This window comes from Dendropsophus ebraccatus, chromosome 3 (assembly GCF_027789765.1).
Source record: "Dendropsophus ebraccatus isolate aDenEbr1 chromosome 3, aDenEbr1.pat, whole genome shotgun sequence".
NCBI lineage: Eukaryota > Metazoa > Chordata > Amphibia > Anura > Hylidae > Dendropsophus > Dendropsophus ebraccatus.
The window spans coordinates 31,084,615-31,100,181 of record NC_091456.1 but is presented as its reverse complement, the minus strand read 5'-3'; the positions used below and the strand labels follow the sequence as shown (position 1 = coordinate 31,100,181).

Here is a 15,567-nt window from a genome sequence, read left to right as displayed (position 1 = left end):
TGCAGTTAACAGGTTGTAGGTGGTTGATGTTAGTACCTTCTTTATGTGGCTGGCTGTGTTCCCCAAATGGTCGGTGACCTGCCGGGTTGTAGTGGGTTCCTTGGGCTCTTGTCACGGTAGTCCTGAGAAAGACCGAGGGGGTAAAGTTACCTACTATCAAGAAAAATAAGGAGAAAGATATTATGAATGTAAGTTAGACTATTTTAGATGCTATATTCAATGTCTTTTGTTAACGGAAGGATGGAGAGGAAGTTAGGTGGTCGTGAGTGGACCCGGGGGCTTGGAGGCTGCCCTGGGTCAGGCGGGTCCAACTCCAGCCTTGGTACAGATGTGGTGGGAGACACAGACAAAGAAAGGTTTGTTTTTTTTCTTTTGTGATATATTAAAAACAAAAAAAATCAATTGATAAAGATAGAGATGCGTAGAATAAAGAGGAAAGTGAGTAGAAAAGCCTGCATTGAAAGAAACTGGGCCTCCTATTTGGGTGGGATTCCCTTTAACCGGGGAGGTTAGGTCAGGTGCAGGGGCTCCAGTAAGACGGTAAAGGGTGGCATAATATATGCAGTCTGAGCCGTTAGAAAGAAAGATTGGGGACCCTCAAAGTGGGAGGTGGAGACCCGGCGGGGTAGCATCTCCTGGAGGGGGGACCTGGATGAGTGTGACAGATGGTGTTGCAGGTTTTGCAGGTTATATATAACGTCGTAATAAAAGTAGGAGGTGGAATGTAGTGTAGAATCATTATTAGTGATGAGCGAATACTGTTCAATCGAATAGATATTTGTTCGAATAGTGAGATATTCGAATATTCGATATTCGACAAATATTCGATGCGACAAATATTCGATAAGCGTTCAAATCCCCCAGCTTCCGGTTTCACCCTCCAAATGGTCAAATAGATGTTTTTCACTAATCGAATACTTGTTCCCATAGACTTTAATGGGATCGAATATTCGATCGAATATTCGCGGGATATTCATACGAATATCGAATATTCGAATATTTTACTATTCGCTCATCACTAATCATTATATAAGATAAAGGCATATGGTCTGTGGAACCGACGGTGCTGTACACGGATTGGCGGACTTGGTGACCTGAGTGGCCTGGCTGAGTGGCCTGGGTTCAGCTCTGTCCGATTTGACAAGAATTATGAGGTAAAGTTAAAGGTTTACTAAGAATTAATATGTTACAGAAAGGGGGGAATGAATGGAGGGGATGCGCCCCACCTAATGGATATGTGATAACGTATCAATAAGGTATTTAGTCATAATCGCTTATTTGTTTTTTTAGTTTGTAAGTTGCTTATAATAATAATTTTTTTGAAATTTAAAAAAAAAAGGTCAGGCAGGCAACAAGGCAGGGAGAGTTTTAGGAAGCCTAGTTGTAGGGCTCACTGTTGTGTCTTCCCTGCCTGATCTCTCTGGTCTTATGGGCCTGACAACTTTCTGGGAATTTACCTTTGTTCACAGATTCTCTTCTTACCAGATTTATTTTGTTCCACATGTCACCTAGAAATCCATCCTATACAGGACTAAAGCTATGGAGGTATAGGTCATCCTAAAATCCATGCCAATTATGAAGCTGCTCATCTTGCCAGGGTAATAGATTGACATACATATGATTTAACTAAACTGTGGTTAACCATAGAATCGACACTTTCTTAACCCCCTAACTTCTGCCGCATGAATTTGTGGCTCAACTTTTACTCACCCCAATTTGTCTTCATGTCTCACAACTCTCTATCTGATTATCAGAAACCCTTCCTTCCCACCTGGCATGTCCAATCCTACATTTAATTGTTGGTACCTAACAGAAAAGTCAGATTTTCATTATGATTGGCGAGTTGCCCACCTTATCCTCAGTACTTCAATAGGCGTCTGGTGTGTGTCATTACTTCCTACCACCTCCATAGCCTCTCTACCTCTCTACCAAGAATAATTTTAAACTCCTCTGCCTTGGCACAAATCCATATTAACATGTCCAATTCTAGCTGCCTCTTGCCCCATTTTTCCTATTACACCATAATGAAACACTTTTGAAGACCTAATCCAACATCTAGTTACCGCTGCCAAATCTTGCATAGCAGCCCTTTGTAGAGATTCTGCGAATCCGAACGATAATCGTACGTGTAAACGCAGCGAGCGATCAAACGACGAGCGAGAAATCGTTCATTTTGATCTTTAAACATGTTCTCAAATCGTCGTTGATTGTTCGCAAAAAATTCTCAGATCGTTCCGTGTAAACAGTCGTTCGCCGATTTAACCAATGTGTGAGATAGGCTTTAGCGATCGCAAAACGAATTTTCCGTACGATATATCGTACCGTCTAAACGCTGATCGTTATGAAAAAAAAAACGTTACTCCGACATCGTTAATTGTACGATCGGGCCAATTATCGTTTCGTGTAAACGCAGCAATAGAAGACCCAATATAACTCTCATCACCGATGCATGTGGGTTTACTGGACTATTTTTCAGGATTCCATTGAATTTTCAATACAAATCAGTTGTGGCACAGTATGGAATTCGCCTACCTCTACCTCCACCCCCTCTCTGCCCCTCAATGAAGAAACGCCTATGTCTGTGTTTACTTGTTGCTTGTTGTATCTTTGCTCTTTCCCCTCTGAATAGTAATAAATGTGTATCCTCCCCCCTGCATAAGGTAGTCCATATATTCTTTCATCCCTTTGAAGTGGTTTCCATCTTTGTGTTGTATATTGTGTAAAAAAAAAAATCCTTAAAGGGGTTGTCCAGCGGGAAAAAAATTCTTTCACATCAACTGGTGTCAGAAAGTTAGATAGGTTTGTAATTTACTTCAATTTAAAAATCTCAAGTCTTCTCTTACGTAGCTGCTGTATATCCTGCAGGAAGTGTTGTTTATTTACATTCAGACACAGTGCTCTCTGCTGACATCTCTGGCCGAGTCAGGAACTGTCCTGAGCAGGAGAGGTTTTCTGTGGGGATTTGCTACTGCTCTGGACAGTTCCAGACTCAGCCAGAAATGTCAGTAGAGAGCACTGTTTCTGAATGTTAATAAAACATTTTCTTTAGGGCATACAGCGGCTGATAAGTATGGGAAGACTTTTAAATAGAAGTAAATTACAAATCTATATAACTTTCTGACTCCAGTTGATTTGAAAGAAAAAAAAATCATTTTACAACCCCTTTAAATAAAGAACTGGAATAAAAATCATGTATTTTTATGTAAAATCATAGCTTGTAGATAAAGTACAATTAAAGGGGTTGTCCAGCGAAAATCTTTTTCTTTCAAATCGGCTGGTGTCAGAAAGTTATATAGATTTGTGATTTACTTATATTAAAAAAATCTCCAGTCTTCCCATACTTATTAGCTCCTATGTGTCCTGCAGGAAATGTTGTATTTTCAGTCTGACACAGCGCTCTCTGCTGACATCTCTGGCCGAGACAGGAACTGTCCAGAGCAGGAGCGCTTTCTATGGGAATCCTCATAGAAAAGAGATAGGAGAAAAACTATTCCACACTGAGGGGCTATCAGATTGTTCTCTATTAACCCCTGCCAGGAGTCTGCAGAAGTACTACAAGAGTCAGCATTCAGATAAGTCTAAATGTAGCCAAGAACTCTGCTGCAAGCGCTAGGTTCCTTAAGGGGTTACCCCAACGGCTAACTTACCTAGAAGTGGAACCTGAGTTCCTGAGCTCATGTCACTCGGTCCCCACAGACAGCAAAAGGCGGACAGTCAAACCCATAGATGCAGGTACTGTTATCAAAGCTACACACAAAAAGGTGGTCAGTGCCCAAAGTTGAGAACCCAAGGGTCTGGAATAGGTCCCTTTCCATCAAGTAGCTCACTGCCAACTAAAGTCAAGTTAACTAAAGTACCCAATGACTTTGTCCTTGTATTCTCAAACATATCATCAGTCTATTCTACAGTATACCTGTGCTAAGCAGAGATTATAACAAGAACCCATCTCACCAAAGGGAGCCAAGTGATTTACTGTATTCCACTGCTGCCAAAGAGAACTGTTACAGCGTGTATTATTCCTTTAAGAAGATGTTAAGTAAAGTTTACACCTCGTTTAAGTCTACCTGGGAATCTCTGGTTACTTACATCTCCACCTGCCCTACAGACTGTTGTATTGCAAAGGTGTGTGTTGGTATACCCAGGGGTGCATGCATACCACTCCCGGTTACTGTGACAAGTGTACTATTTGACCACAAAAAAAAAAATAGAAAATATGTTTTTTGGTCCCACTACCTCTAACACTTGATCATATAGCAGCACCGTTGTATTGCAGTGGATTATGCCTGCCATTTTTCTGCTGATAGGCAGCATATTAAAGGGGTTAGCCATCTAAAATCGTTTTCTTTCAAATCAACTGGTTTCATAAACTTATACAGATTTGTAATTTACGTCTATTTAAAAATATCAAGTCTTTTAGTACTTATCAGCTGCTGTATGTCCTGCAGGAAATGGTGTTTTCTTTTCAGTCTGACACTGAGCTCTCTGCTGTAGTAGCAAATCCCTATAGAAAACCTTTTGTGCTCTGGACAGTTCCTGTCTCGGAGATGTCAGCAGAGAGCACTGTGTCAGACTGGAGTCAAAACACCATTTCCTGCAGGACATACAGCAGCTGATAAGTACTGGAAGACTAGAGATTTTTTAATAGAAGTAAATTACAAATCTATATAACTTTCTGAAACCAGTTGATTTGAAAGAAAAAGATTTTCACTGGCTTACCCCTTTAATATGCTGCCTATCAGCAGAACAATGGCAGGCATAATCCACTGCAATACAACAATCCTGGAATATGACCAAGTGGTAGAGATAGTGGAACCAACAAATGTATTTATTTTTTTTTTTTTTTGTAAAGAAATACTGTGGTCAAATAGTGCAGTAAATATTAGTTAGTTGATTTGAAAGAAAAAGATTTTAGCTGGATAACCCCTTTAAGCTTTGCCTTTGGTACCTGTATTTCTATACAATATCAATTAGGGGTACTTTCACAGGAGTCATAAATGCTGTGGATCATCATTAGAGATGAGCGAACCTGCTGAGGTTCGGGTTCGTATGAACCTGAACTATCGGCTTCTGATTCCCGCTGTCTGCCCACTCCGTGGAGCGGGTGGATACAGCCTGAGGACCGCCTGGAAAACTGGGATACAGCCTATGGCTATGGCTGTATCCCAGTTTTCCAGGCGGTCCTCAGGCTGTATCCACCCTCTCCACAGAGCGGGCAGACAGCGGGAATCAGACGCCAAGAATTCAGGTTCATACAAACCCGAACCTCGGCAGGTCCGCTCATCTCTAATCATCATCATTTCTGCATGTAAAAATTACATTTATCATAAAAGATACCTTTAAAATTGGAGGTTCAGAGCGCACGGTCTGCGCTGTCCTGACGGTCACCTTACACTTGTTTGAATAAAAAATAACAAAACTTCTTTAGGCCAGGTTCACACTATGTAAAAATAACGGCCGTATTTCATAACAATGGCCAGTGTTGTGCAATCAACGGTCGTTATTTCACAAATAATGGCCGTTGTTTCCACAAAACCGGCCATTGTTTTTACATAGTGTGAACCTCGCCTAATTCTGATACAGTGACTGAACCCCTGTTGGATCTCCGGCAGGTAGAGAGCTACACATAGGGTCATACTCGCAGCAGGTGAGTACATGTGCATGCTTGTTGGCATCCAATACCAATCAAGGTATCAGCATGTATAGCATAGACTTATATGGGGGAGATTTATCAAACATGGTGTCAAGTGAAACTGGTTCAGTTGCCCCTAGCAACCAATCAGATTCCACCTTTCATTCCTCACAGACTCTTTGGAAAATGAAAGGTGGAATCTGATTGGTTGCTAGGGGCAACTGAGCCAGTTTCACTTTACACCATGTTTGATAAATCTCCCCCATAGACTTTCATCTAAAAAATAAGTTGTTTCCATTTGTTGAAGTGCTGATATAACTTTGACTACAATACATGACTGTCCATACTTTGTTTGTACTAAGGTGCCTGGTCAGATATTTTATTCATTGCCCTATTTATATTACATATATGGGAAGTATATCCAGTTATGTTGTTTCAGAAGTATATAGGTGCTGTTAACGTAAATCCTGATGTGCTAGCATTTCTATACATTACCATCTCCTCTATAGATTATATTCATTGTTCAGGCCACAAAACTCCTGAATTAGGCCTCCCTGCATCTGCTGACGGAGGAATTCCAGCAAAGCTGCCTCTATCTGTCTATGGCTCACTCAGCAGGCTATATAAACCCTAGCAGATATACCACCCGGCACGTTGCCTTCAGACTCTCAGCTGCTCGATCGCGCAAGGTAAGGCCTATCTACTCATAATCATAAGACAGACTTAGTCGCTCCAAGATTATTGTTGCCTGGACCGGCAGTAGCTCATCATCTCTTTTATTCAGTCTAATAAAAAAAATAATGTATATAATTTTTCAAGAGTTGATGCAAATATTCTTAGGTTTACAATATTTAGCATAACATAGTCAAATCTATCTATCTATCTATCTATCTATCTCTATCTATATCTATCTATCTATCTATCTATCTATCTATCTATCTATCTATCTATCTATCTCTCTATCTATTATCTATCTATCTATCTATCTATCTATCTATCTATCTATTATCTATCTATCTATTATCTATCTATCTCCTCTATCTATCTATCTATCTATCTATCTATCTATCTATCTATCTATCTATCTATCTATCTAATACAAGGAAAAGGAGCAGCACCAAACAATGGTGGGTGACAGCAGGTGAGACTTGGTTAGTATATAGCAGGAAATCCTAGGGCACTCCGATCACAGCATTCTATGTGCGCGACGTTTCGACAGCTTCTCGCCGTCATTCTCACGCTTGAAAGTGACGGCGAGAAGCTGTCGAAACGTTGCGCACATGGATAGCTGTGATATATAACCACAATAAATTCACTTTGGTTTACTTGAAGTATCGGAGTGCCGTGGGATTTCCTGCTATCTATCTATCTATCTATCTATCTATCTATCTATCTATCTATCCCCTATCTATCTATCTATCTATCTATCTATCTATCTATCTATCTATCTCCTATCTATCATCTATCTCCTATCTATCTCCTATCTATCTCCTATCTATCTATCTATCTATCTATCTATCTATCTATCTATCTATCTATCTATCTATCTATCTCCTATCTATCTCCTATCTATCTCCTATCTATCTATCTATCTATCTATCTATCTATCTATCTATCTATCTATCTATCTATTTATCTATCTCCTATCATCTATCTATCTATCTATCTATCTATCTATCTATCTATCTATCTATCTATCTATCTATCATGGTGAGAAAACTGGATAATCAGACCCAGAAATTCACCACAGAGAACACACTATACTGGACTGTTCCATTTGTGCCAGCTGTTGTCCTATAGCAATATCCAATAAGAAATATACATTGCTTAATAATAGTAAATGTAAAGTGCTACATACAATACCTGCCTGAGTTTAAATCTGTCTATAGACAGGAAACAATAGTACAAAACACTTAATAAAAAAAAAAAAATACTATTATCAGTTGGAAAGAGTAATGGCTAAAACAAAAACATACCAGTTTTGTGCTCCCGTCTATATAATCCATACCTGTACCCTTCAACCTGTAAGACTTTCATTGACAAACCGCCCTAAATTATCTATAGTGGTAAAAATGCGCAAAGCGTTTTGGTAAAATGACATAGAGCAGATGAAACTGTCGTCGGGCAATGTTTTCAGTTGTCTCCGTTAGAAGTCAGCTCTTTAAGGCAGATGCATCGGTAGATCAATCACGTTGTCAAATTACCGAGCTCAGGCAAACATTTTGACGTGAGGAATAGCCAAATTTCCTAAAGTACAGATGACAGCATGTACTTACGGCAAGGGATCTGTCATCTGCTCGGAATATATGGGTTTCTCTGTGATTTTATAGCTTCGGTCAGGATATACGGGACACTTCGACATCAAGGACTCACGTAACATTTCAAAGTGCTGGGTAATCTGGAATCTAATCTGCGATGATCGACACTGATGAATGATAAGGCGATAGTCGTTATGGTGGAAAAACATTGATTTGATCTACAACAAGGCCACCAATATTTATAGTTTGTGTATATTATGTACTAACCAAACGTTGTTATTTACTATCATAGCAACTACTATCCTGACCCCCTTACCTTCCTAGTAGGGCATAGCAAAAGGGTTAACTGAGAAATGGGATGTATGTACTATATAGCAACTTTTTCCCCTTGTGGTAACTATACAGACACGTTTCTTACTTGCAATACTGTGATTAGGTCTCGAACTGTGCAAATAGATACCGATAATGAACAGCGAGTCCATACGCGGATGCAAAATGATGCAAGACGTTAAAAATTCCTAAAACATTTATTTATCAACATTGGCAAACACATGAAACCAGGAAATAGATTTGGGAGACCTGCAGTTGTTTTTACTCCATCCTGTCAAGTACTGCACCCTGCCAAACATATGCAGGACACCTATCATTATAAGTAAGAACAAATGGTCAATACTCCGGCTGATGGCGGTGCCAGGGAATAGGCCCAATAGTAAACAGAAGTTCCCGGCACTCACTCGTCTTCTGCAGAAGGCGAGTGATTTCCAATTTATTATATATATATATATATATATATATATATATATATATATATATATATTTGGAAATAAATCACTTTGCAGAAGGCGAGTGATTTCCAAAAAATTATATATATATATATATATATATATATATATATATAAATAATTATTTGGAAATAAATCACTTTTGCAGAAGACGAGTGAGTGCCGGGAACTTCTTCTGTTTACCTATCATTATAAGGGCACCCAGGAACCTATTCTATACAATCCATTAGAGCTTTGATTCAATCATGTGGGAAAATGGGAAATATACGATAGTTGTCACATAAGGCTGGGTTCACACTACGTTTTTGCTATCCGTTTTTGCAAAAATGGGATGGAAAAACAGATGCAATCCGATTTGCTCCATTTTTCTATTGACTTCCATTATAATAAAAGGATGATTTTTTTTTTAACGTACACAAAAACGTAGTCTACCTCATTTTTGTGTCCGTTAAGAAAAAACGGATGAAAAAAATGGATTGCAAAAACGTAGTGGGAACACAACCTAACTCTTCAAGTACATTGGGTCATACTGCATGTAAGAACATACTGTTTGAGGAGGTGAGCAACTCAAGGGAAATAGCTGGGGCGACCTACAGTTGTCCCTATTACAGCCTGTCATGGGCTATGCTTTGCCTTCTAAACACAGGACCCCAACCCATAAAAGTCTGGAGAAATGTAGCATAGATTGTCATAATGGCAGGGAGAAGGACATAAGTAAATGTTTTATGTCAGTGGTTCAAATGGTTTTTCCAATCTGTCACCAGAGACGGATGTAAAGAAATAAAAAAAAAAAAGTTGACCCTTGGAGGTGTGTGTTCAATAGTGGGGCCCCACTTTATACCTTCCATAAGGTCGTGTCCCCTTCTAGCTGGTCCTTTTCATTATCTTTGTTAGCATTGCAGTTCCCATGGCGAGGTAGTCTTTGCTTAATTTCACATCATCCATTGGAAAGTATACGGTGGTAATTCTGGGCTAAGGCATCCTTCTCTATGGGTTCCATAGTAGCTGCCTGGTCTGCCTCTGTGAGTTATTTAACATTGCACATTATCTAGATATAAAAGTGAATACAAAAAGCAATAGTTTCCTAAGGCTGTGTTCACACGTTCCAGTTTCAATGTAGTGTTGTTGCGTTATTGCACCGAAAATATGCAGTACTGCTACGATACTGCAATATCGTACTGCAATGTGAACACAGTCTACAGCACAGGTGTCAAACTCAGGCCCTCCAGCTGATACAAAACTACAATTCCCATCATGTGTGGAAAGCCAAAGCTAAATTTTTGGCTGTCCAGGCATGATGGGATATATAGTTTTGTAACAGCTGGCGGACCTGGGTTTGACACTCCTGCTCTACAGGATTAATAAATTATTGAAAAAGACTACAGCTGTTTTAGTGAGAAAAAAGGTGTCAAATTTATTGGTCATTTAAAAATGTAAATATATATTTTTTTAATTATAAATATTGTAAAAATGTATAAAAGTAAAGAAATCTAGAATGAAAAATGCACAGGAGTCCCCCCCCCATTCCCATTATGTTTCTATAACAGGGACCTGAACAGAATACACAATATAATCCAAACAATGATGGAAATGATGACGGTTTACAAGCAGCTTTAGCCCTGGTACATTGCCGCTTCATTTCCTAAAGCAATCAGCTTTTGTATTTTCTGTGAGAAGCTCCACCATCCGTCCCATAAACAAAGCTTCGGCGATACGCACAGATCTCTTGTTTGTTTAGATACATGTGCGGTGCGTCATAAGAAGCAGTATCTTAACCCCTTAAGGACAATGCTAATTTTAGTTTGGGGGTTTTTGTTCTTTCCCCTTCACCTTCTAAAAGCCATATTTCTTATTTAAACTCTGTTTTTCGTGGGACCAATTTTACTTTGTAATGAAGTTTTTCATTTTTCCATAGAATAATATCTAGTACGATTACAACACCCAATTTGTGTAGTTTATATTTTTAATGATACAGTATACTACTTTAAAGTGTCACTGTCGTTTAACTTTTTGCACAAATCAATAGTACAGTCGATTTTAGAAAACTTTGTAATTGGGTTTAATAGCCGAAAAATGCATTTTTATCTTGAAAAAGCAATTTGAAGCTCTCCCCCTGTCTTCATTGTTCTCTTATGGAGAGGGGAGGGGTGGAAGGAGATGAGGCACCAAAACAGGACAACAAAGAGTTAATTTACAGCTACATCACAAGGCTATCTCCTCTGAAGTCAGCACTGACCCCTGAATATCTGCTTTCACACAGCTCCCACTGTGTAATCCTTTGTTTTCTGCTCTCTGCTGCCAACTAATCTCCCTCCTCCCCCCTCCCCTCTCCATAGAACAGACAGGGCTCGACTGATGTAAAAGTCGAGATTTCCTGATAATGAGCAGTGAATGAGAGAGAGGAGGGAGGGGGGGGGGGCCTGGGGAAAGTCTTTTTGAATGCAGATAATGGCATATTTGCCTAATAAACCCAATAACAAAGTTTCTTAAAATCACCTGTACTATTGATTTTTGAAAAAAAAGAAAGAAGAAGAAATGAAAGTGACACAAAATAAAATGTTTCCTTTTTTTAAAATTAATATGCTTAGCATTTTCCTCCACCAATACACAGTACCATCACTATTGCATATGGTAATCTCAGATAGTGATAGGTGCGGAGAGTATGACGAGACAATCGCTGTATGGGTGCTACCAGGGGAACGTGCAGATAGTTCTATATAACATCCAAAACAGGAAGAAAACCAGACACTCACCATTTTTATTGTATAAAACAGTGCAGTATCCATCCGGACTAACTTGCACTAGCAGGTGGGGGTGCCATACACCTCACAGAAGACATGACAGCTGTTTCGCACATCAGAACGTGCTTCACCAGACCAGGATGCACCTGGACTAGTGAAGCACGCTCTGACGTGTGAAACAGCTGACACATGTTCTGTGAGGTGTAGGGCGTTCCCATCTGCTAGTGCACGCTAGTCCGCATGGATACTGCAGTGTGTTTTTACAATAAAGAAGTCACAACAAACGGGGATTGCCCCGGTTTTCTTCTTGTTGCATTTGGCAACCCTGCCAGAAAACACCCAAATAGAAGTCAAAATAACATACTCCTGGCTTTTTTCCTTTTATGGTGATCGGGGTCTATGGTTAGGTTTTCTATATGTGCTTTGAGATTTCCTAAAACATACAGCAAATGGATATCACAGACAGGCTGCTTATGGTAAAGGTTATCCATCTCTACCTAGAGAGGAAAGAACCTACATAGGAACACCGGTCCTGCTATCATACTCACATGACATTTTAACCCCTGTATAAATCACCTGATGCACAAAAAGAACAAAAAAGTGAAATTATGTAGTTATTTACAGAGTGGAAATCACAGTATACTCTACACTTACAACACATTGTATCATTCTTCCTATTAGAGGGGCATTCTGGAGAAACAAAATTGTGTTTAAATAAACTGATGTCAGAAAGTTATACAGATTTAAAATTACTTCTAATAAAAAAAAAAAAAATCTCAATTTTTCCAGCACTTATCAGCTGCTGTATGTCCTGCAGGAAGTGGTGTATTCTTTCCAGTTTGACACAGTGCTCTCTGCTGCCACCTCTGTCCATGTCAGGAACTGTCCTCATAGAAAACCTCTCCTGCTTTGAACAGTTCTTGTCAAGGACAGAGGTGGCAGTAGAGAGCAATGTGTCAGACTGGACAGAATACACCACTTCCTGCAGGACATATAGCAACTGATAAGTATTGGAAGGCTTGAGATTTTTATTTTTTTTTATAAAAGTGATTTACAAATCTGTATAACTTTCTGACACCAGTTGATTTAAAAACTTTTTTTTTCCTCTGGAGTACCCCTTTAAGCCCTTACTTTCAATGTGTTTTAGAAAATGTAGTGTAACAATTTATATATGTTTTTCAATTTTATTTTCCTTCATGTTTTTTTTTAATTATTATATAGTGACTATGCTTTATATACAGTACAAAAAATAGAAAACCCTTGCAAAATTGTTTTTTGTGGTTCTTTAACTACTTAGTGGACACAAAGTACAGCTATCTATCCGCTAATACGCTGTAAAACGAGTGTGAACCTCCTGTCCCTGTAAAATTCTTATGTTGAGAATAAATGTCTCCAGAGATACAAGAAGGAAGAGTGATGCCAGATTGATTATTTAATGCAATGGCTGGCATACCAAGCAAGCTTCTAAGTGCAGCCATCCGGGATACCCTCTGAACGCTGTCCAATACAAGCAACATTAACTGAACACTCTCCAAAGACAATAAGCAAACAAAAGCCTCTTATTCATTAATTTGTAGAACTGATTTAGAACCAAGAGAGAACATCATTATTTGTGGGATACAATCCGTTAGTTCTATCATACGATAGCGCCATCTGTCATCATAGCCTTCTGTGGAACATGTTTTAGATGACCCTGGATCATAAACATGATCAAACTCTAAATGTTCTCTATCTATCCCAACAGGACAGAGCCAACATGACTCAACACTGTACTAAATTTGCCGGACATTGGAAGGTAATGAGTTTTTCTATAATCGCTGTGTCCAAACCTGTGTGCCCTATCCAATGGTAAAGGCTGAACTTAAAGGGGTGCCCTGTAAATGGAATATACAGATACCATACATGGGTGTTGCAATATAGGATCACTATCACTACTTAAATACTCAAGGTATATAAATTACTTATTACTTTTGGAATAAATACTCTGAAAAAAACTTAAAGGGAGATTTATCAAACTGGTGTAAAGTAGAATTGGCTCAGTTGCCCCCGGCAACCAACCAGAATCTGTGAGGAATGAAAGGTGGAATCTGATTGGTTGCTAGGGGCAACTAAGACAATTCTACTTTACACCAGTTTAATAAATCTCCCCCTAAGTATCTAAGACTGCAGGACTTTGACTAGTAATTCACCCAGGGGCGGATTAAGGGTACCATGGGCCCCGGGCTTTTCAGAAATTTTGGGCCCCCTGCTAACCATGCTCCTTCTAGCCCTGCCCCCATGCAAACATGGAGGGAACGTACAAACTTTTAGAGGTGCAGATGTTGTCCTTGGTCATATTTGAACCCAGGACTTATGCAGCGGGACAGGTGGGGTTATAATGTAGACAATGTCCCTGGGCCCCCCTGCAGCCAAGGGCCCCGGCTGGTAGCCCAGATTGCCCTCTCCATAATCTGCCCATGGATTCACCTATATTAAAGAAGAAGTCTGGTGAAAATAAAAGTCTGGTCCTGGCAGGGGCAGAGGGGCATAATAAAGAAAATATACCTACCCATCTCTGTGCTCCTGCAGTGCCATATTACAGCTCCCAGACCCCCACCAGCTATCCCTCCTGCAATGTCACAACCTGGCTGTTAGATTGCCTGCTCAGTCAGTCACTGGGACAGGACTCCATCAGCAATCCATCAGCTTGCTTAGGTACTTTCACCTGAGTTGTGATATATCAGGAAGCTGGAGGAAAATGACTCCCGGTGGTGGATCCAGGAGTAGTGATGCAGCACTCCAAAGGCACTAGGACAGGTAAGTATACTGTACGTTCTTTATTATATTCCCCCTGCCTCTGCCTGTACCAGATTTCTTAATTTTGCCGGACTTCTCCTTTAACTTGGATAGAGTGACAGTGCTGCATGCACCCATAGACCACCCTCAAGACTTTATGATATATATAGTATGCAATGCAAGACCCTGTGTAATGTGCGGACAGCACACATTAAATACTAAGGTTGGATTTGCACCTCCACTCAGTGCCTCCGGTTCTGTCCAAAACATCGGAAAACTGGCACAGAATGCTGAGCTATTTTATCTAGTGAAATTCTGTATGCCATGCCAGTGACTCAATAGACCCTATTAAAGACAATGGGTTCCATTGGGTGCCATTGGGGTCCATTGTGCAACGGACCAGCTGGCTCTGTTTTGTTTTTATATTCTTCTCCAGAGACAGAGCAGAACAATGGAATAAATAATCCAGAAGTGAACCCAGCTTTTAAGGAGTATATAGATTATGCAGGATCCAAGTGGGTAGCATACAGTATGTTACATTTATTTGCCTCTAACTCAAAGCTAAGGAAAACCAATCAAGGGGAATGGATATATATATATATATATATATATATATATATAATTTTATTTAATTACTAATTATATTATTTACACTTTCACTCTTTCTATAACATTTTATCTAGCACTCTTTTCCAAGGTGTTGGCGTGAGGCCAGAACCTCCCAGCATGCAGAGCGACGGGATGGGCTCCCATGAGCGGTGCTATAAGATCGGGATCTGCCATCTTGGTGTCGTCACTGCATATCAGCACTGGAACGCACTGCTGGAATGCAAGTGATGTCATCAAGATGGCGGCATCTGGCTTTACAGCACCGGTACAGAGAATTAGATAAAGTATTAGATAGTGACTACAAAGGCAGTCTGTATCTTTATAAATAGACTTAGGGAAAGGTGCACTTTAATAATAGGGACAGTTAGATTTAGATGATAGGTTCTTTTTAAGGCCGTATTACACAGCCCACTCTTCTAGGGGAAGAGAGCGCCGACTTGTCAGCTAACTAACTGCTCTTTTCCTCCATGTTCCCCACTCACTGCCTGTGCTATAACACGCACAGCCAGCAAGCGGGGAGGATTGTTTGGGCTGCCCATTGAAGTCAGTGGCGGTATGCTGTCGCCGCTCCTATTGAATGGTAATGCTTTCGTGTAATAGGACCTTTACTGTCTCTATAGACCCTGGTCTGGATTTGTATCTACAGTGGATAGGCACTGTGCTGTAATATTATGAGAAATACAATAACTCTCCCTGGATGCATTGCATAGGCACGGGGAGATTTATCAAACATGGTGTAAAGTGAAACTGGCTCAGTCGCCCCTAGCAACCAA

At 39.9% G+C, this 15,567-nt stretch overlaps 2 protein-coding genes across 15 annotated transcripts in view; one reads left to right on the top strand and one right to left on the bottom strand.

Moving 5' to 3' along the window:
- Positions 1–15,567, bottom strand: part of CRYBB1 (crystallin beta B1) — an 87,884-nt gene that overhangs the window by 55,123 nt on the left and 17,194 nt on the right. The window contains exons 1-2 of one of the 4 annotated variants that reach the window (XM_069961302.1): positions 7,906–7,966; positions 37–122 (exon numbers count right to left, since the gene is read on the bottom strand). The exons of 2 other annotated variants lie outside the window; for them this stretch is intronic. The gene's annotated coding sequence lies outside the window, so the exon portion shown is untranslated. Of the gene's footprint in view, positions 1–36; positions 123–5,334; positions 5,640–7,905; positions 7,967–15,567 lie in introns of those variants that run through there. One more of the 4 variants, XM_069961301.1, reaches the window with a different exon arrangement.
- Positions 1–15,567, top strand: part of CRYBA4 (crystallin beta A4) — a 59,843-nt gene that overhangs the window by 37,916 nt on the left and 6,360 nt on the right. For 5 of the 11 annotated variants that reach the window (XM_069961309.1, XM_069961311.1, XM_069961307.1 and 2 more), the window contains 2 exons: positions 6,139–6,318; positions 13,155–13,205. In XM_069961309.1, the coding sequence (XP_069817410.1) occupies positions 6,232–6,318; positions 13,155–13,205 (138 nt within the window). In that variant the 5' untranslated portion in view covers positions 6,139–6,231. Of the gene's footprint in view, positions 1–5,586; positions 5,645–6,138; positions 6,319–13,154; positions 13,206–15,567 lie in introns of those variants that run through there. The other 6 variants (XM_069961316.1, XM_069961315.1, XM_069961313.1 and 3 more) reach the window with 3 other exon arrangements.